General features: G+C 43.6%; 1 protein-coding gene across 2 annotated transcripts in view; it reads right to left on the bottom strand.

Annotated features, from left to right (window-relative positions):
• Positions 1-20,446, bottom strand: part of RPS6KB1 (ribosomal protein S6 kinase B1) — a 152,713-nt gene that overhangs the window by 121,092 nt on the left and 11,175 nt on the right. Inside the window, exons 2-12 of one of the 2 annotated variants that reach the window (XM_042442712.1) lie at positions 18,932-19,079; positions 17,890-17,947; positions 17,389-17,489; positions 15,273-15,363; positions 13,728-13,818; positions 12,116-12,223; positions 11,731-11,793; positions 10,922-10,999; positions 9,783-9,890; positions 8,840-8,952; positions 6,000-7,914 (exon numbers count right to left, since the gene is read on the bottom strand). The exons of the other annotated variant lie outside the window; for it this stretch is intronic. Coding sequence (XP_042298646.1) covers positions 7,677-7,914; positions 8,840-8,952; positions 9,783-9,890; positions 10,922-10,999; positions 11,731-11,793; positions 12,116-12,223; positions 13,728-13,818; positions 15,273-15,363; positions 17,389-17,489; positions 17,890-17,947; positions 18,932-19,079 — 1,197 coding nt within the window. The 3' untranslated portion in view covers positions 6,000-7,676. Of the gene's footprint in view, positions 1-5,999; positions 7,915-8,839; positions 8,953-9,782; positions 9,891-10,921; positions 11,000-11,730; positions 11,794-12,115; positions 12,224-13,727; positions 13,819-15,272; positions 15,364-17,388; positions 17,490-17,889; positions 17,948-18,931; positions 19,080-20,446 lie in introns of those variants that run through there. 2 annotated transcript variants of the gene reach the window in all.

Raw genomic sequence — 20,446 nt, 5'->3', positions numbered from 1 at the left:
CAGAATACCCCTTTAAGCCAGCATGGCCATTCAGGGAGCTATAGTCCAAAAAAAGTAACTTCCGCCCCTTTAGAGGGTACACTAATTTCCCCCTACTCCTCCGGATGCCATCATTACATTAACTAGAAGACCTCACCGACCGAGAGAGAAACATGGAACGACCTTTGCTTTTCGGTTCCGTCGATCGGCATTTTTGTGACGTACCCCCGGAAAAGCTTTTCTACTTTTGTAAGCCTGATTTTTTAAGAAAGGAAAAATCTTGAGTACTATATTTTGTCATAACCGGCTAAATTTTACTAAAGAGTGAAAGATCTATTTTAGTGAACCTTTTATAAAAGAAAAACAGAACCTGTAGTATATATGAAACAATAGATGGAATAAACGTTTTAAACTGGTTGGTTGGGAGTTTCATTAATAATGGAGTTGGTTGGGAGTTTCATTAATGGAGTTGGTTGGGAGTTTCATTAATGGAGTTGGTTGGGAGTTTCATTAATGGAGTTGGTTGGGAGTAAGTTTCATTAATACCCTTTATGTTAAGCGCTGTATACATTCACTGAAAAACAAGGGTTAGGGTACAAAATCACACTCATTCACTTTGGCCAGGTCTTCCTTCAAGCTACTTAAACAGTGAGAATGGATGGGAGATGCAGTTCTGCAAGGCCACAAGGTCCCCATCCCAGCATTTATTTAATAGGGATGCCCCACTTCTATTAATTTTGATACAACAATTCAACCAGCAAACTTAATTCAAAACCCAAAGCCTACTTCCAGTTTTAGGAACCCTTCACAGCTCCACCTGAACCAAAAACCAAACCATAGGTAGAAAGATCTTGAAGCACACCTTTGAGACCAACCAAAAGAAAGACGTTGGCAGCATGAGCTTTCATAGACTTCAGTCTACTTCCTCGGATGCATTAGACACTTACGTTATCTCTTAAAGAGGACAAACGGCAAACAAAACAACCACTATCCGTACATTTGTTCAAAGTTGCATTTAATTGCTATTTACATCCATTTGTTTTCGAAATCAAGTATATTTTTCATTACAGTAAACAGTACAGAATGAAATGCAGGAAGGGTGTTGACCCTCAATACCATTCCTAGTAAGGCAGCTGTAGGATGTGATTCTTTACAGATGGTTTACACAGCCAGCTAGAACCCTGGCAGAAAGAGCGCTTTCTTTAAACCGTACAGAGGAACCCCCTGCCAACTCTCCCACACAGATACACACACACAACACACACACACCCCGACCCCATATCCTTCCCCCAAAGGATCAGACACTTTGGCACAGAAATGTTAAATTTCTGAAGGTACTTGGCATGGTTAAAAACAGCTGCGACGAAACCTGCATCCTCAACTTGTCCTTCCTCCAAAGGTTTTGGACTTGATCCTCATCCCAAGATGTGTGTTAACTGGCACATAGACTACCAAGATGTATGTTTAACCTGCACATACACATTGAGCTTACCAGTCTTTGCTCCAAGATAGCCCAATCTCCATTCCTACCAACAAGGCTTACAAGGGATTGGTTGCCCTTACTAAGTGGATGCTCGCAGATTGTCTTAGGTGGGTAACTGATGGGTTTCTCTCCTGTAGGTTAAAACTACACTTTTATGTTATCACCACACAGGTAAGGAGGCTAGTTTTAAAAAAGCATTTTTAAGAAGCACAGTCCCAATCTAGACTAACCAGAGCAAGGTTTAAAATTTGCTTCTCTTCCCCCATGTACTGGGTGTATTTGAAGAAAACAGCACCAGTGATGTTCAGGTTTCCCTCCCATTTTAAACCCCTGCACAAATGGGTCAATGGAAGGATTGGTTTAAGCCTCTACCCACATCGGTCCCAATGTGGATCAGGGGTAACAAGCTAGCTGCACACTTTAACCTAAGTTATCCAGACCAGTTAGGAGTAAGGAATGGCTTCTCGCACCCAGTCAGAGTCCCCCCATAATGTTCCCTCCATCCCTGAGACATCAACGCTGCGCATAAGTCAACCTTACAGAGTAGATGTAATCCATGGCACAATGGGCAAGGAGGACAAACCTCTTAAACCCAAACGGCACACAGGAGGACAGACCAGTCAAACTGCATGAACAAAAGCCATCGCCGAATCAAGAATCTTAATACCTGCAAAGGCATACAAATACCCACCTACGATTCCTATGAAAAAGGAACCCTGAATTGCAAACCACATGAACATGCGCACAAACGTGAGCACTACCCAGATGCCATGGTGGCAACGCCTGGCATACAGCTAGTCCACCAAAGAAGGTAATACTGTAAGCGCACGTTTATTAACCTCTCAACTGCATTACAACACAGGAGTTGCAAAAAGGAGTTAACAGTCCGTTCCAGTCTAAACAGCAGTCAGCTAACCAAGGTAGTTTGTCAGTGATTCCCAAAATGGTTGCCCAGAGGTTTTGGACTTCAGCTCCCAGAATCCCTCACTTTTGGCTCTGAGGCTTCTGGGAGTTGAAGTCTCAAAGCCCTGGAGGACTCAAGTTTGGGGAATCACTGGGATAGATGATCCCATTCCAAGTCCCCACAGATTAATAAAAGATATTAACGGCCCTATAAAGACAGGCCAAAATAAAGCTGCTTCGGGTCACTTTGGAGGTATGGTGTTTACATGATGCATGTGTCCTAAGAGTCCAGAAGCTGCACCAAAGCTGTGCACCAGGACTGGCTTGTGGCTTTGGTGTGGCTTCCAGGCTCTTGGTACGCATGCATTATTTAAACAGCGTACCTCCGAAGTGACCCAAAGCAGCTTTATTTTGGCCTGTCTGTATGTGGCCAACTTTGGGGTTACATCTGCATCATGTTCTACAGCAGCAATGGGGAAACGGTGGCTCCGTTGCCTCCTGCTGGACTACGCCTCCCATCATCCAGGCCGGGGGCTGATAGGAGATGCAGGCCGACGTTTGGAGAGCCACGAATTGCCCGCCTTGTCTACGGGGAATGGCCGAACGCCCATTTATTCCAACACCACCTCCTTATATAAAATCCCATTGGTTTATAGAGCATCTCACAGGGCAGGAGGGCTCTTCCTTCCCTTTACCTCAAGAGTGTGCTGCCAAATACAAGGCGCACAGCGTCCATTTCAATACCATCAACCTAATGGGAACAAAACATGGTTCAAGTTCTCAAGATTTAATACTTAAAATACGTAGTTAGCCTCAGCAGGTATTAATCCCCGTTATTATTATTATTCTTATTATCATCTTAATATAATGGTACAAAAATCTATAAAAAAATCAAAATTATAGCAAAAGTCCCGAGATTATAATTAAAAAAGCACAGCTTGTACAAAATAAATCTTAATCACTATAACCCTAATGAAAACTTTTTAAGACATTGTTTATGTTTAAAGAAAGCACTTAAGTTCTCCGATAGCCACTGCATTGCATATGCTAGCATTTTGTTTTCCTTCTTCTGAAGATGTACAAGAGATATATAATACAATTCAACTCCCCCGAAAATCGACACTAAGAAGCTATATATACAGGGGAGAAGGAGGGAGGAGGAATGAATATATATATATATATATATATATATATATATATATATATATATATATATATATAAAATCAAGGTTTGGATATCTTTGCTTTGTACAAATAAATACAGGGTTAACACATATTGCATAGTGTGTGCTTGCTGTCCCAAGTCGTGATTCCAACGTTTTCACAGTTAAAAGAAGAATGCGTGATGCAAAAATGAAAAGTGAAGTTGACTTCTACAGCGAAACGAACCAATAGGAAAAACAGACAAAAAACACGCTGCCAGCCGTATCTCCAGCGGAAAGTGATATGCGTCCGAAAGAGGATCATCAATACACATGATCGCAAGAGATAGCGTTACGTTTCAGAGAAGAGGTGCCACTATCCAAGTCTGCTCCAAAGCTTGAGAAATTTACTTCGTGGGAAGGCTATACCTTTTAGGATCGGCCAAGAAAGTAACTTTTCCAAGCTTTATAATCCACCTTATGTATGCAACTCCTCTCTCCTATAACGCCTCTTCCATTTTAACAGGGCTTGGAGTTGCGTCTGAATGGTTTCTTAGGCCCCATACAGACAGGCCAAAATAAAGCTGCTTTGGGTCACTTTGGAGGTATGCTCTTTAAATGATGCATGCGTCCTAAGAGTCCAGAAGCTGCACCAAAGCTGCGCTCCAGTAGCTGCACCAAAGCTGTGCTCCAGTCCTTAGAACTGGATCGTGTCTTTGGTGTGGCTTCTGGCTTCTTAGGACACATGTCTCATTTAAACAGCAAACCTCCAAAGTGACCCGAAGCAGCTTTATTTTGGCCTGTCTGGATGGGGCCTTTCTTTCAGCCAAGTCAAAATGCCAGCAATGGAGATAGCCAAACACTATCCTTCCTCCGTATTCTGGATCGACCACATTTTATTGAGCATTAGGATTCAAGAGAGAAAAACCTGGTGCTACGTCTATGTACCACCGCAACACACACATATATATATATAGCCTGAACCCAAATTTCCCATTGAACTTTTACGATGTGGGAGAAAAAGTCACAAGCGCTGTCCAAAGCCAGGGACCATCCAGGTTGAGCAGACCCCACATAAAATGGACACTATCCAGATTTAGCCAAACCATGAACTGGCCAGCTGGCATTAGAAGGCCAAGTTGGTCAAGATCTAAGCCAACCTGAAGTGGAACTGCATCCAGATCCACCTTGTGCCACTTGTTGTGCAGTTACTCCATACTGAACAGTAGTCCCCAAAAGTAACTTTTGCAAACTCTGCACGGCACAAAGGAAGGTGGCAAACCAGGGCTTTGGTCAACCTTGATTTGAAGCAACCTTCTTTCTACAGTGAGGAATGGTCCAATAACATCCCTCTTATCCCTATTGGATGTAGCAGCCCAGTTTTTCGTGAGCAGGAAGGGACTCTCTGCCATGTGGGTACTACAAAGACAATTCACCTTCCCCATTTGAATCAGATAAACTGGAACAACATAGCCAGTCAATGGGAAATCTAATCCCATGCGCACACACATTCTGGGAAACACTAGATATGGCTCCACATCTCAATGCAATTTCCAAAACTGCCACTCAGCCTTCGCTCTTCTGGTTTCAATGAGACTACTGTTTGCTGGATTGTCCTCTTAAAATGGATGCTAAAAAGAAGCGGAGAGAGGGATGCTGAGTCTAGGCTATAGACAGAGAACGTGTGGTCCTCAATATCCATGCGCTATTCACCCCAAACCTCATCACTGATGGGAATTTGAGTTCGACAGCTAAAGCAGTGGTCCTCTTCCTTTGGTCCGCCACGTGTTTTGGACTTCAGCTCCCAGAATCCCTGAGCTTTGGCCATGCTACCTGAAGCTTCTGGGAGTTGAGATGCAAAATATGTGGAGGAGCAACGTTTGAGAACCGCCAGTAACGGAGGCGAAGAGTACTCTATGGCTTGAGTCCCAATGATGGCAGGTAGTGTCCCACTCATAGTTCTCACATTGCCGCATCCTGAGCCCCACTCCACCCCAGAAACTACTTCTGGGGATTGCCAATCCCTGTGGGACAGCGCAGATTACCATGCAATGGATGGGAAAGATCACAGATTCAAGAGATCCAAAGTGGGATCCAATCCGCTGGGATAAACACAGACAATATGCCACCCACTGCCACACTGTTGAAGGTGAAGCTCCTTAACGGTATTCAAATCAAACAACATAGAAGACTTATGGCTTGGATCCTATGGCTCATGAAGAGAAGCAACACAAAGAAGCAAAAGGAGTACATATTCCTCAGTGGCAGAGTCCACAGAAAGAGAAAGAGAGAGATGGGCGCAAGGTCTGACAAGCAAGAAAAAGAAGCACCTGGACTCAAATGCTGCCGCACAATTACGCAAATCTCAACGCAAACGCACCACAGCCACCCATGCACACTCTCTACTACCCTTAGCGCAAAAGCCCCGCAGGCTTTTATGAACCCTCTCGCCAGCTACGTCCATGGAAATGCTTTCTTTAAGGCAGGAAGTATTTAAGTTAAGGTAAAGATACCTTTATTTAATTCTTTGTACCTGTTAAAGTCATTTTTTTGTACAGATTTTTGTGGTTTTTTTCCTTCTTCGTCAAACAACAATCGCAGAAAACATAAATAGTAAACCTTTTGAACGCCGCCGAAAATTAAACTGCAAAAAGTTCTCTGGAAGACATTCGTCAAAGGCCATCTTAATACTTGGGTTGTGGTTTCGTTTCGGATACAATCAAGCGGAGAGGGATCGCCCGCAGCAGAGGAAACAAAAACAGCGCACGCTTAATTCTTGGCCGGGAAAAGAAAAAAGGCCAGTCGTGGGGCCAAGGTGGGATAAAGCCATCCTTTCTCAGCAAGACCAGCGTAATGGTAAAAATAGAAACAAAATCAGGTAATAGCCTGCTATGGTTGATCGGAACGCTGCTCCTTTGCGCAATGCCTCTGCCTTGCTTTTTGGTTACCGTTTATGACGGCTGCGGCTGAGCACATTTCCAGCATTGCGAGGAAACGATACTACCGGCGTAAGAAAACCCAGAAGGGAAGCCTTCGGCCGTCGCGTTTCTGCGTAAAATGATAAATCCCAGGCAGCAACCAAAGGATCGGGCAGAGAAGAGCAGGCACTGAAGGCATGCACACAGCTCTGTACTATGGGAAACAGACCCTGCTAGTGTGGGCAGCAGTGGCGCTGGAAAGGAGAGGAGTCCCACATCAGCCCAGGTTTCAGCACAGAAAACTGCCCAGCCGAACCCAGTTTCTTACCGCCGGAGGCATTTCCACAAGACCGGCAGAGGGGCGCCTTAACCGCCCCAATCCTACTAACGTAATTAACAGTGATTTCTTTCGCTTTCAACACAAAACCCATCATTTCGCTATGAGGACCAACCAATTTGGAAGTCTGATTTTTCTATGTGCTGCAACAAACCAATAATTCTGTGTTTTCCAAGTCAGGGGTAATTGGGGGGGAAAATATAGGGGGGAACGGGATGGGGAATCTATTTGAAAATATATATATATAATCTATATTTTAGGATTCATCTTTTAGAGTCGTTCAGATTGTTTTCCATGTGGCACATCCATGGCTTGGAGGCTGCCTTGAACCTCCAGTTTCGCTCCACTGGAGGATGCCCTTTGCAGAAGCCGGAAATTTGGGGTTAATCCCGTTTCGAGGGATGGAGGCAGGACTTCCCAAGAGGAAGAAAACGTCCTGCTCTCAATACTGTCACAGCTCCGAGCGATCGACTGGGAAAAAAATCCGTGATTAAGAGCAGAAAGGGTACCGACGCTCCCAATATTGGCCCGCTTTGCTGCTCCTGTGCTTGGGGATGATACAACCCCATTTCCCCTCAAGTACGCTTTTATGCACCACTGATTCAAAAGGAGAGGATGGGAAGCCAGAGGGGGAGGGAGGATCCATGGTTTTCATTCTTCTTTCCCAATCTGTAATTCTGTGCAACGACCAACCTTGATACTATCACTGAGAGAGAGAGAGAGAGAGAGAGTGAAAAAGAGAGAAGAAGAGAGAAGACAACTTCAAGAGCCCTCAATATTTCAGCGTGACGGGAGCAGGAGGGACTGCTGCCCTCGCTGAGGTTTTGTCCTCATGTCCTTCTGCCGCCCAAATCGGGGTATTATTTGTTTCTTTTTTCCGTGGAGGAAGAGGGAAATGATTGCCGTTGATTTCGTCATAGGTTCATGCGCAAATGCTCTGGCCGCTTGGAGATCATGGGGAAGGCTTGCTTTTTGTACGGCCCGGTGTGCGGTTGCCGGATCGGGAGCGGAGCCGAGGCCTCTCCGCAGACCGTCACGTCCATTTGCTCGATCCCGCCGGTTTCCATCGGATACTCCACGGGCGCCTGAGCGTTTGCCACGCCGGAGGAACTACCTCGTCCCCAGAAGTCCCCAGGAGAGAACTTAACAGGGCTTTAAAAAAAGAAAGACAAGAGGCATAATAGAATCATAAGAGTTGGAAGAGACCACAAGGGCCATCCAGTCAATCTACTACTGTATATAGGAATACACAATCAAAACAGGCCCAGAAGATGGCTATCCAAACTTCAGAGTCTGATAAAGGCAACTGTGCAACATTCTGAGGGAGTTTGCCCCACTGTCAAACAACTCTTACTAATGTTCTTCCTAATGTTGAGGTGGAATCTCTTTTCCTATAGTTTGCATCTATTGCTCTGGGATCTATTCTCTGGAGCAGCAGAAAACAAGCTTGCTCCATCCTCAATGTGACACCCCTTTGAATATTGAAACAAGGCTATCAATACAGAAAAGTGTGGATTTTTAAGCCAAATTGTATGAGTAAAAAGCAGGAACACTGAGTGGCTGGTTGAATTTCTAGTTCCTCTGCTTGTCTTTTAAACCACCAACCTAAGCCCACAGTATAAGTATTAACTGGGCATAACAGATCGGGGGTGAGGAACCTTGGCAACATGGAGATTACCTCCATAAGTCTGGCCCTCTCTCTGGAGAGACTGCCAGTGCCTCACACTTCCATACTTCACTGATCAGAGAAGATGTGGGGCAGATGAAGAGTAAACTGAGCTATGGGGCCTGGAGAAGCACTGCCTCAGGTTGTCCAGCAACCCAAAATCTCCCCTGTACAATAACCCTTTAACATCAGACCTCATTCATCTTTTGGAGATGGATGTTAGGCTGGAGACAGAGCTATCTGAAGGCTACTCTCTTCTGACTCTATAAAGAGAAAGCTTTCTTCTGCTTTGAATTAACTGAAGTGTTGTTATTTCTGGGAAGGAAAGGCACAGCACTTTCCCTTTTGGGGAACAGGCACAGGCCAGAAAAAGCACCAGGGCTGAGAGGTTAACAAAGAGAAGAGAAATACCTGACTGGCGTTCGTGGGCTGCCGATGAATCTGCGAGGTGATCGGATTTTTGGTTCAAAGGAAAACTTCTCTTTCACGCTTTCAAGTACGGATGGAGCCACATACGTAAAGCCCTAGATGGAGAACAAAAGTAACCAAACACCCCCACCGCCCCCCCAGAAAGACACAGAATGAATGCTTTGCATTATGACAGAAATCAATCTTGAAAGCCAGAACCAGCACTGCTGCCCCAAACCCTATCACCCAAAACCAGAGCTTATATACTATTAAAAAGCATTGACTGAAGCGATCATTCTAAGGCTCAAAAAAAAGCCACCGCTGGCTGTTACATCTGCAGTACTTTAAACACAACTCTTTCCTTACTCATTTCTAACACTTACTGCAGCCTGCAATCCAGAATAGAACATTGGACTCGGGCCTCTGATGCTGGCATACAAAAGACATAACCTATGTGTAATGAGCTGGGCCTCTACCACTGGGCAGATGGGTTTTAGAGTCCTTATTGGCAGCATGGCCAAACATTAACAGCTTTTCAGTGGTGGGAAAGAGTTAACTTTTATTAGTGTCCTTGTTGGGTGCTTTTTACATTTGCTTTGTAGTTCAAGGATGGGACAAGATGGAAGGTGGAGAAACAACTGGGGGATGATTTTTTTCTCTATTGAGGGATCACACTTCCACACTTTGATTTTGTTTGCTTCTGCATAATATATCCCTTGGGACTCAGTCTTCCATTGGCCAAATGCTTTTCTGCTGTGTAACATGAGCTACATCATTCACAATCAGTAAAGATTATGTTATAGCAGTTATGTGTGTCAGTGTCCAGCACCAAAAGGACTCTTGGAGAGACCTGCATGTGATTGTGGATTGCTCTTCTGCAGCACCCAGAGCATAGTCTATTTTTTCCCCTTTCAAACACCTAAACCCCATCCTGTTTTCTACTTACCACGAAGACCTGGTTGGCACTTTCGCTGAGAGCGGAGTCGTCGGGGCTATCGACAGGAGTCTGACGGGTAAACTTTGCGTCAAACTGGCTCACATCCTCTTCGGATTGCTTTGTAGAAAAAGAAAAAGAAGAAACCACACACAAACGCACACACACACACACACACACACACAAATGAATAAAGGCTTTGGAGGTTAAGAGGTTATCAGTCAGAACAGCTTTAGCTGAAGACGAAGAACAAAGCTTCCAGATGGAAAAGCATTCTGCAGAGGCAAAACCTGGAGAGTGCCAGGGTCCTGAAGCCACCAGCCGAAAGTCTCTGTAGCCAACTGGACTGAGAAATGAAGGCAAACGGGAGTGGGAAGGGAACCGCGGAGCAAAGAAAAGGAGCACAAGGTTTGAAAAGAGATGGTTGAAAGGCCAGGAGACAATGCCCCCTCTCACACCTCAGGCACACACCTGTATTCCAATACTCTACAAAGCATTTGTTACACTAGTGCTACTCAAACTGGTGGTCACTGGCAAATCTCCACGAAAGAAAGAAACACTGGTATCCAATGGGGCCAAGTATAACGCTAGTCCCTGGCACACAAGATGAATATCACTGCTGGTCCTCCACATCAGTTACCCTGAGAAGCATTAGTCTATACGTGCTCATACAAAAGAAGCAAGATCTGGCCATGGTTACACACACCTTACTTACGTCCCATCTGGGTTCCTGTAACACATTCTATGCGGGGATGCTTTTAATAGCGTTCAGAAACTTCAATTGGCCCAAAGAACTATAGACGTTGCTAAATGGCTCTGGCTACAAACAGTGCACAATTTTCCTGTTGCGACAGCTCCACTGGCTGCTGGTTCAACACAATTCAAAGTGTTGGTTGTAACCTTTAAAGACCTATATGAATCAGGTCTAGGTTATCTGAAGGACCGTATTCTCCTATAGGCCTCTGCCTGTGTTTTGAGGTCCTCTATGGAGGGCCTTCCTTCTCTGCCACCGAAATATTCAGGTAAATATCAGAAGATAGATGAGGACAGGGGTCTCCTTGCCTACATCCGAACAACAGAAACACCACGGTACAGGACACTAAATTACACAGCAGTTTACGATCTGAAGTCACAGGGAAGTTGCTACATACCAATAAAGGTTTAAATGGAGGTTCCACCTTCCGCGCAAGCAGCTCTTCCCAGTTAATATGCCTGAAGAAAGGGTGAGCCTAAAAAAACATCATGTCAGGTCAGAACCCAACCAAGGGAGGCTCAACAAAGACATGTAAAAAGGCAGCCTCTCGTATTTTACTAGAACACAAACCAAAGCAAGTATTTCTTTGCTACTTGGCAGAGGAACTGGAATACAGACAGCTAATAAAGTGCTTAAGACAAGATATGAAACTGACCTGCCAACCCTTAGTGGGGTTGTAGCATAATTGGGACAACAGATTTACATGTAGTTGCATTGCCATGAAGTGGTAACTTTTGGGAAACAGAGTAACTGGGGTTTCTGGAGGAAACGTCTCATCAAGAGCTACATCCTAGAGGAGTTTTAGTATTAAGGAAATGCAAATGTTTCACATGAAGAATGTATTGCTACAGTTATTGCCTGCATGGTTGCAGAAAAGCTACCTTGCAGAACCCAAATGGCTAGCAGGGAACTGGAAAAAGAAACATTTGGTCTCCTTTCATTTAATGTACAATAGAGCATGAGTTATTGTGTGGTTTGCTATCCCATCAGTGAGCAATCTGGGTCTCAACTCTTTAAGGCAGATGTCTAAATCAATACTATGTCATCATTTTTGAACAGAGCTACATTTTAAATCAATGTTCGCAATGCTTGGTCGATTGTGTTGTCGCTCTTTCCAACTGGCGGTACAACACATCCCCTGCCTGGCTCATAAGAGGAGGGTGCCCCACCTTTTACATTTCATCAAAACAATTGAGTGACGTATACCTGAACTTCTCCAGCATCTCCAGGACTAGCTCCTAGACGTGAGGCAGCATTTCTCTTTAGCAGCTTGGAAAAGAGAAAACATATAAATATTCACAGGGGGGAGAAAACACTCAGGGACTCCAGAATACATTTTGCTACTTCTGGAAAAGCTCTTCTCTAGGTTTAATATCAGCTCCCTTGCAAGCAGAGTTAGTATGTTCAGACCGTTCATATAGCACTGATAGTGCTCTCAAGGTGTTGCATTATCCTATTGTTTGCAAAAGCAGTGTCAATACTGCTCTGAAAACTGCAACAAGTAAAGATGACTTTATGATCTAGAGCAGTGGTCCCCAAACTGTGCCCCCCTTTAAGAGATTTGGGACTTCCGCTCCCAAAGCTTTCCTACCTTTTTCAGCAGATCTCTGGCTTCTTGTGTGAGGTAGGGAGGCAAGTTGAGTTTACACTTGAGAATCTTGTCAATGGTTTTCTTTCGGTTTTCCCCAGTGAATGGGGGCTGGAGAAGAGCACAGCGGCAAGGTGGGAGAGAAAGAGAAGGAAAGAGAGCCATGAGGAACTGGGCACAGGAAAATAAAAGATCCGCACAAAAATAAATTCTGCTTCCACATGTCTTCCTCCCCCCAAACACTCCTATTAAAACAATGTTTATGCAGAAAGGCCTAAAGCACAGCTTTGGAAACAACACATGTGGGAACTTGCTTCCATTGCTAAGCAGCAACACAATGGGCAAGTAGATGTTTGATCGGTTGATCGTAATGTATGTATGTATGTATAGAATGTCAAGTAGGACTGGGGGACCCATGACCTTCCAAGTCCTATCACCCTTGACCAGAGGATGGTCTCTTTGGGAACGATGAGACTTTGACTACAAGGCTGTGGAGTCAAGAGTCATGGAGTTGGGAGTCAAGCAATTTTGCCTGGAGTCAGTGGAAACGTACTGACTCCAGATTAAAATATAAAAACACATACAATTATAACAATATACTGTAATTGTAAAAAGTAGTAAGGAAACGACAGCTTATGTTAGAGGCTCTGTTCATCTTAAATTTTCTATAGTCTTTAGTTTTAAGGTATATCCTGTACTTCTATTAAAGCCTTTTCGAAATTCAATTTGTTAACTCTCGAGTTTGTTGCAGAGTTACTTTCGTAGGAATTCAGGGCAGTCTTCTTGTTCAGAAATTTCAATAAATGTATTTGATGTTATATCAATCTAAGTAGTCTGATGTTTCACGTGGTGGTGATGAAATATATCCACCACGTGAAACATCAGACTACTTAGATTGATATAACATCAAATTTCGAAATGCCTTGTGCTACCATTTTACTCCAGCTAATTTTTGTATTAATAATTCATATGCATTTCCCCTCTACAGCCTACCTCCAATGAACCTTTAAAAACCACATTTGGGAATGTTTTTCTTTTGAGAAAGGGATGGAAAGTTATGTAAGATCTATGCAAGAAGGGGAGAGGAAGGGAATAAGAAGGTAAAGTATGTGGTTGAAGGTATGAGTATGTGTGTGAAGACAGGAGTAGATAGGGAGGGGTATATTAAGGAATGAAGAGAAGAGAAAATGAGAGGGCAAAGGAAAGAGAAGAGATAAAGAAAAGATTAGAAAGATCATAGAAGGGAGTTAAGAAGAAGGTGAAGAGGTTTTGGAGAGAGAGAGGACAGACTCAAAGTGAGATGTAGAAGGAAAAGGTTAAAGGTTGGGGAAGATAAAAGATGGAGATTGGGGTGAGAATTGTATGGTTTGCTATGTTTGCCAGGTATGTTGGGTTGACTGTTTAAAATATGTATGTCTATAGAATGTATTGTAAGAACACAATAAAAATGGGACAATACCCCAGTCTGCTGGCACTAGATACCAAAGTACACTGTAGCTCTTGGCCACAGAGTCCAATGCAGGCCATATAAACAAGAAGACAAGATCTCTCTAATAGCAAGAAACAAAAATAAATAAAGTGACTAAACACATGCAATAGAGAAGTGTGCACCTACTGCTCCAGTCAGCATGTCATACATCAATGCCCCCAAACTCCACCAATCCACGGCACGGTTGTGCCCACTCCTCATCAAGATTTCAGGGGCCCTGGAAGTGACCAAAAAAAATACCAAACACACACAAAAGTGGTAATATCTTTCATAACAGGTGAACAGTCAAGCCTTAAGAAACATAATAATAATGCAATGGTTCTACAGAGAGAGCCTAAAATGGTAGCACCTCTTTTTTCTCATTCTGCCTGGCTTGTAAATATCTTTGTCTGGGGTGAACAGATGTTGGCTTCAAGTGACCAGACAAAGCAGTTATTGTTTATTGATATCATTATATCCATGCTTCAAACCAGTCTCTCCTAAGCACCTGTTCTCAATATGACTTCAACTGCAATGGATATGAGGTCAATGCAAAACAGGTCACTGGGAATGTAGCAATCCTGAAGTTAAGTATTTGACTCACCTGGACGGCAAACATCACTCGAAAGTTGCACCCAGATAACCAGGTGTACACTTGTTTATGACCTGCAGCTCAAGCAACACAATTTATGATTCACAAAGCATAGCTTTATTATTTGAAAAACTGACCTGCTCATATCAGACCAAGTCAGAATTTCAAATTCAGTTGCAATTTGTTTTAGGGGTCAACGTGTCAAGATGTCTTTGCCTCTGGATCGACAAGTCATAAAGAGTGTGATATATGTTGCCTTGCTGAAGCTGTTAACAGTACCTGCAAGCGCAATGAGTCTGAATTCTTACATTCGGGATTCCTAGGCCTGTTACAGACTGCCAAAATAAAGCTGCTTCGGGTCTCTTTGGAGGTATGCTGTTTAAATGATGCATGGGTCCTAAGAGTCCGGAGGTCGCGCCAAAGCCACACTCCATTCCTAAGCACTGGAGTGCAGCTTTGGTGCAGCTTCCGGATCCTTAGGATGCATGCATCATTTAAATAGCATACCTCCAAAGAGACCCCAAGCAGCTTTATTTTAGCAGTCTGTAACAGGCCCTAGACTCTTATCAAGACTGGTTTAGATTGATCTAAAGAAAGCCACAGGTTACCAAAACATCAATGTGGTACAAACGGCTAGTATAAGCATCTAGAAACCAACCACAATACTTGGGCTGAAGAGCTACTGAGTAATTGGTATAGCTATGTATGGAACTTAATATAAGAATATAAGCAAGTAAGCTGAGAACTGTATTTAAGGGAAGATTAAGTAGCTATTTAGATCAATGAACAAAGACTTAAGCTATGGTACAATGTTCTCTCCACCCCATTTCAAAGACAGTTACTCTAGATCAAATCCTGTTGTGGCCTTTCTTAATATAATGCCCTCCAAAGGATGCTAGGGTTGGGATAGTTACCTTAGAATTGTTACAGATCCTCTAAATACAAAACCCATAAATATTAATGAAACTTGCTCTGAGGCTTATGGAGAGGTTAGGTTAAAAACCCACACCCAAACATAGAGCCAAGTTTTTAGAAAGGTAAAGTTTAGCCATTACCCCCAGACCAGAGTAATACTTTTCTGTTTCATCATGCGGGCTCACATGTATTCTATTGTTCCACAGAATGTATGTGTGACAGTTCCATCATGAATGGATTCTTTGCACAGTCCAAAATCTGTAAGCTTAACGTGACCTAAAAGGGAACAAAAAATCAAAATTGGAGGGGTGTGTGTTAACATCAAGTTGTTGTTAAGACAAAGAAGCATTTGAGAGCAAAGCATCATATCAGAATAGTGTTGTGTGTCCCACGGTGATGGTTGCTGTTGTGTACCTTCAAGTTGTTTCTGACTAATGGCAATCCTAAGGCAAATTAATTATGAGGTTTCCTTGGCAAGACTTACTCAGAGGAGGTTCACTATTGCCTTCTTCTGAGGCTGACAGAATGTGACTTGCCCAATGTCACAGAGATTCAAACCTTGGTTTTCCAGTAACCTAGTCAAACTCTCAACCCTTATTCTCAAGTGTTCCAAGAATGGTAGTTCAAGGTGTGGTCTAAATCAATTAAAAAGCAAACACCTTAAAAATGAGAATATTAATTATATGGCATGAATTGGTACAGTAGCAAGAAAATCACAAACTTAGCTCTGTCTCCCAGAGTCCTAAACTGTTGGGCAGAATTTAAATAAATAATAATAAATAAATAAAAATTTTATTTATATACCGCCCTTCTATAAAATCAGGGCGGTGTACAACAATCATAAAATACATGAAATACAATACAAATACAAACAAAATCTGATAAAAACACTCCAGCCAACTTGCCACTGCTGACGTGGAGAAGAGGGAGAATTTAGTTGAGGCTTACATCAGGGAATGCTTGTTTGAATAAAAAGGTCTTCAGCCCCTTTTTGAATTGGGCCAGGGAGGTGGCCGAGCGGAGCTCAATGGACAGGGAGTTCCAGAGGGTAGGGGCCGAGATGGTAAAGGTCCTCTTAGAAGTAGAGGCTAATCTAGCCCCTGGAACCCTCAACAGCTGCTGCCCAGATGTTCTGAGAGTGCGGGGCGGATTGTATGGGGAGAGGCGGTCCTCTAGGTATCCTGGTCCCAAGCCATTTAGGGCTTTATAGGTGATGACCAACACCTTGTATTGCGCCCAGAAGCGAATAGGCAGCCAGTGCAGACCTTTAAGCACTGGTGTTATATGACTGGCCCTGGATATGCCAGTGACCAGCCTGGCTGCCATATTCTGCACCAATTGCAGCTTCCGGGTATGGTACAAGGGTTGCCCCATGTAGAGTGCATTGCAGAAGTCCAATCGAGAGGTTACCAGAGCGTGTACTACCGTTTCAAGGTTCCTCTGGTCCAGGTAGGGACGCAGCTGGCGTATCAGCCAAAGCTGATAACAGGTGCTCCTGACCGTCGCATCCACCTGAGAAGTGAGGTGGAGTGACGAGTCAAGGAGCACCCCCAGACTGCGTACCGAGGCCTTCACAGGAAGCGTGATCCCGTTCAGGACAGGTGGAACCACCGCCATCCCTAGGCCAGGAGAACCAATCACGAGCACCTCCGTTTTCTCTGGATTCAGACTGAGTCGGTTTTCCCTCATCCAGCCCATTACCGACTCCAGACAGGCCACGAGAGGAGAGATGCCATCCCCAGTCACTGCATCAGTCGGAGACATAGAGAAGACTGTCATCAGCGTACTGATAACCCCGCGCCCCATGACTCCGGATGATCTCTCCCAGCGGTTTCATGTAAATGTTAGCCCCCAATTCCCACCTCTGCCAGGCGCTCCAGAAGGATACCATGGTCTATGGTATCGAAAACCGCTGAGATGTCCAAGAGCACCAACAGGGACACGCTACCCCTGTCAATGCCCAGTAAAATGTTTTACTACAGAGTGTTTCTTCAGGCAGAGTATTCTATGACTGCTACAGCAGAGACTGTCTTGCTCATACAGATCACCATAAAGATTTTACATGTTATCTAATTCCGTAAGGAACACCACACTGATTGAATAAGATCCCCTTAACCCAAACCACACAAGGTTGGCAGATCACTAACAGCACTTTGAACTGAGCATGGAAATGAATCCCAAGTCGCCTTCTAATCACATCAAAGTGATTGAGCAGCTCAAGATGCCAATTTTCCTGGCTTGGCATCGCCTGGCCATCCTCTAAGACTTGTCAGCAAAACAAGTTGATGTTGTATTTCTAACCTTGATGATTCAGCATGATGTTTTCTGGCTTTAGATCTCGATAAATGATCCCCTTCTGGTGCAGATGTCCCAAAGCCATTGAGATTTCAGCCAAGTAGAAGCTGCAAGGCAAAGATTTGCTTTAGGACAGAAAGGGGGATAAACTTGAGTTTCAATTTAACATGTCTGTGCTATTCAATGTCCAGAAATCACACCAAACCGTGGTTTGCACTAACCACAGTTTAGACCCCAAACCACGATTTCAAGCTCTGAATGTGTCCACCAATCCAAAATATACAGCTGTTTTGACTGGTCCCCTTTCATGCTCATCCACTCACTTGAAGGGGGGACAATAATTATAGTTTGTCAGCCCAGACTTCATGCCAGACCCATGTTTTGTGTGAACAAACTGTCCCAAACTGTCATTTTTAACACTCAATTGTTAAGTACAAATTATGCAACCAATGAAACCCCCATCTCAGCCTTCTCACATGACTTGAGAGCCGGCCAAATTTCTCTTACCAAGCTGTGTCTTCCATAAATATCCCCTCTCTCTCCAACTGCATAAACAGTTCTCCTCCTACGTTGGGAAAAGAAAGACATAAGGAATAAGCTCCTTTTCCTGGTACACTTAAAGATGAAAAGCAGTATGAATGGCTGTACGCATGTGTGTGCCCTAAAGTCACCTGTAGACTTATGGTGACCCCATGAATTTCATAGGTGTCTCTTAGGCAAGCAATCATTGGGGTGGTTTGCCACTATCCTTCCTGCGAGATATAGCTTACACAGCACCTAGTATTTCCTTGTGGTTTTCAACTTCCTTTCCTACTACGTTCAACTTCTTTCTCCTCCCTACATTTTTTAATAGCAAGTGTGCACTGCTCACATCGTTTCACTGAGAGAATGGACTGTTTATTTACTTTTCAACCCAGACGTACATTTCATGCCCACCTTTAGTGATACAGACTGTTCCATTTTTGGGGGCTTTTGCTCTATTGCAACCCAGGAACAATGGTCAATAGCTAGATGTCAGAGCTGCAACATTTCTGTTTTGGAGACTAGTCACTGGACCATTATCTCAATGGCCTGTTACAGACTGCCAAAATAAAGCTGCTTCAGATCTCTTTGGAGGTATGCTATTTAAATGATGCCTGGGTCCTAAGAGTCCGGAGGTCGCGCCAAAGCCACACTCCATTCCTAAGCACTGGAGTGCAGCTTTGGTGCAGCTTCTGGATTCTTAGGATGCATGCATCATTTAAACAGCATACCTCCAAAGAGACCCAAAGCAGCTTTATTTTGGCAGTCTGTAACAGGCCAATATGTGTTGCTAGATGTAACCCATATGCCTGCATACCTACCAGTGATTCATCCAGTCTCCATTTTGGAATTTAGTTTAACTGCAAACCTCACAGCTACATCTGGCCTAATTTTTGGACCGCTCTGGTTTTTTTTGCTTCTATTTGGTTTCACCTTGCCTATGGAAGAGTTCTGGACATCTCCAAAAGACGCAATCCCCCCCCCCCCCCACAAAGGTAGCAGAATCTGACATTTATGGCATCCTTACCACTGAGATACTCAAGAATGAGGTAGAGTTTTCCACCTGTCTGAAAGGCATAAATCAAATCAACGATGAAGGGATGTTTGACTTCCTCTAAGATGTTCCGCTCTGCTTTCGTATGAGCTGTATCTTTTGCATTCCTAACAATCATGGCCTACGGAAGCAACAAATCAATAGTAAAAGCCATGTTCTATAAAAATTTACCATTACAGAAAGAAATGCTGATCTTACCTTCAAAAACATTCATTTCCGGGGGAAAGGGACAAACATTTTTTGGATGGGTTGCTCCTTACATTCACTCTAATAGGCATCCAAATGACACTTTTCCCCTTGCCTTTAAAAAGTGTCCTATCAGACCAGGAGCAAGCTATCCAAACAATGCTCCTTCCTTCTCCACTGCGAAACAGTGAAAAAGGACGATAGAAAGATAGAGATGTGGTGCTGGAGAAGCTTGCTGAGGATATTATGGACGATCAAGAAAACAAATGGATTCTAGAACAAGCCCGAACTGTCCCTGGAAGCCAGAATGACTAAACTGAGGCTGTCGTACTTTGGCCACGTCATGAGAAGGCATGAATCATTAGAAAAGACAATGATGTTAGGAAAGGTAGAAGGCAGCAGAAAGAGAGGGAGACCATACGCCTCATGCTTAAGAGTCTTATCACTGAGAATAAAGAGTAAACTCGTGGACAGGTGCAGATAAAGCACAGAGCTTTGCTCTATAGTTTGAACACAGTGTCTAAACCTAAAGATAGTCAGTGTGTTGGCATGCTTCTTAAAGCCAACCCAAAGGCTTATCCATGGCTCAATATAGGCACTGTATGTTAACTCTCATTTTTTAAAAACCATCCCGGGTGAAAGAAAAGTACAATTTGTTCTGGAAGCACTGACCTCCCTCTATTCTCTCATCCATCCAGCCTTTAAAGTGAGCACAAAGTTATGTCTGCTGGGTTTTGTAAGTTCTTTGGCACTGTTTTCCTTTGCTTCATCTTTAGATCCTTTGCTACACGCCCCTAAGTTTTACCCTCGACTTATCCAGGGGTCATATAAAAATCCATACTTTTGGCCCCCCAAACCTGCCCTCGACTTATACATGAGGTCACCTTATAGCCAAGTATATGGGGTATATATATCACATCACTCATTCTCACATAGGCCAGTGTTCTGGCAATTTCTTGGCTTACGATTACGTTCAAATCTGAATAGTTCCTATTGGTCCTGCAGCTATTCTTTCATTTAGTTATACTCCAAGGATTCTTTCCTCTGGCACTATAAACTCTTGTTTTATTCCTTACACTGCTCCCCCCTCAATTTCTTGTTAAAAAGCAATAAATGATAAAGGACAAGATCTATCACATCGTTATGTATCTCTTTAAATCCCGTCCATCTCAAATCAATGGGATTAAGTGGTTCGCGTCTCAGGTGGATTACATCCAGAGCAATTTCTTTCCAAAGATTGATGAGCGCTGGAAAACACGTCTAAAGGCAACTCAAAGATCCTGCCGTGTTTGCTATTCTTCT

This window comes from Sceloporus undulatus, chromosome 11 (assembly GCF_019175285.1).
Source record: "Sceloporus undulatus isolate JIND9_A2432 ecotype Alabama chromosome 11, SceUnd_v1.1, whole genome shotgun sequence".
NCBI classification, from domain to species: Eukaryota; Metazoa; Chordata; class Lepidosauria; order Squamata; family Phrynosomatidae; genus Sceloporus; species Sceloporus undulatus.
Note: the sequence above shows the minus strand (reverse complement) of the source record. Positions and strands in the feature narration are given on the sequence as shown.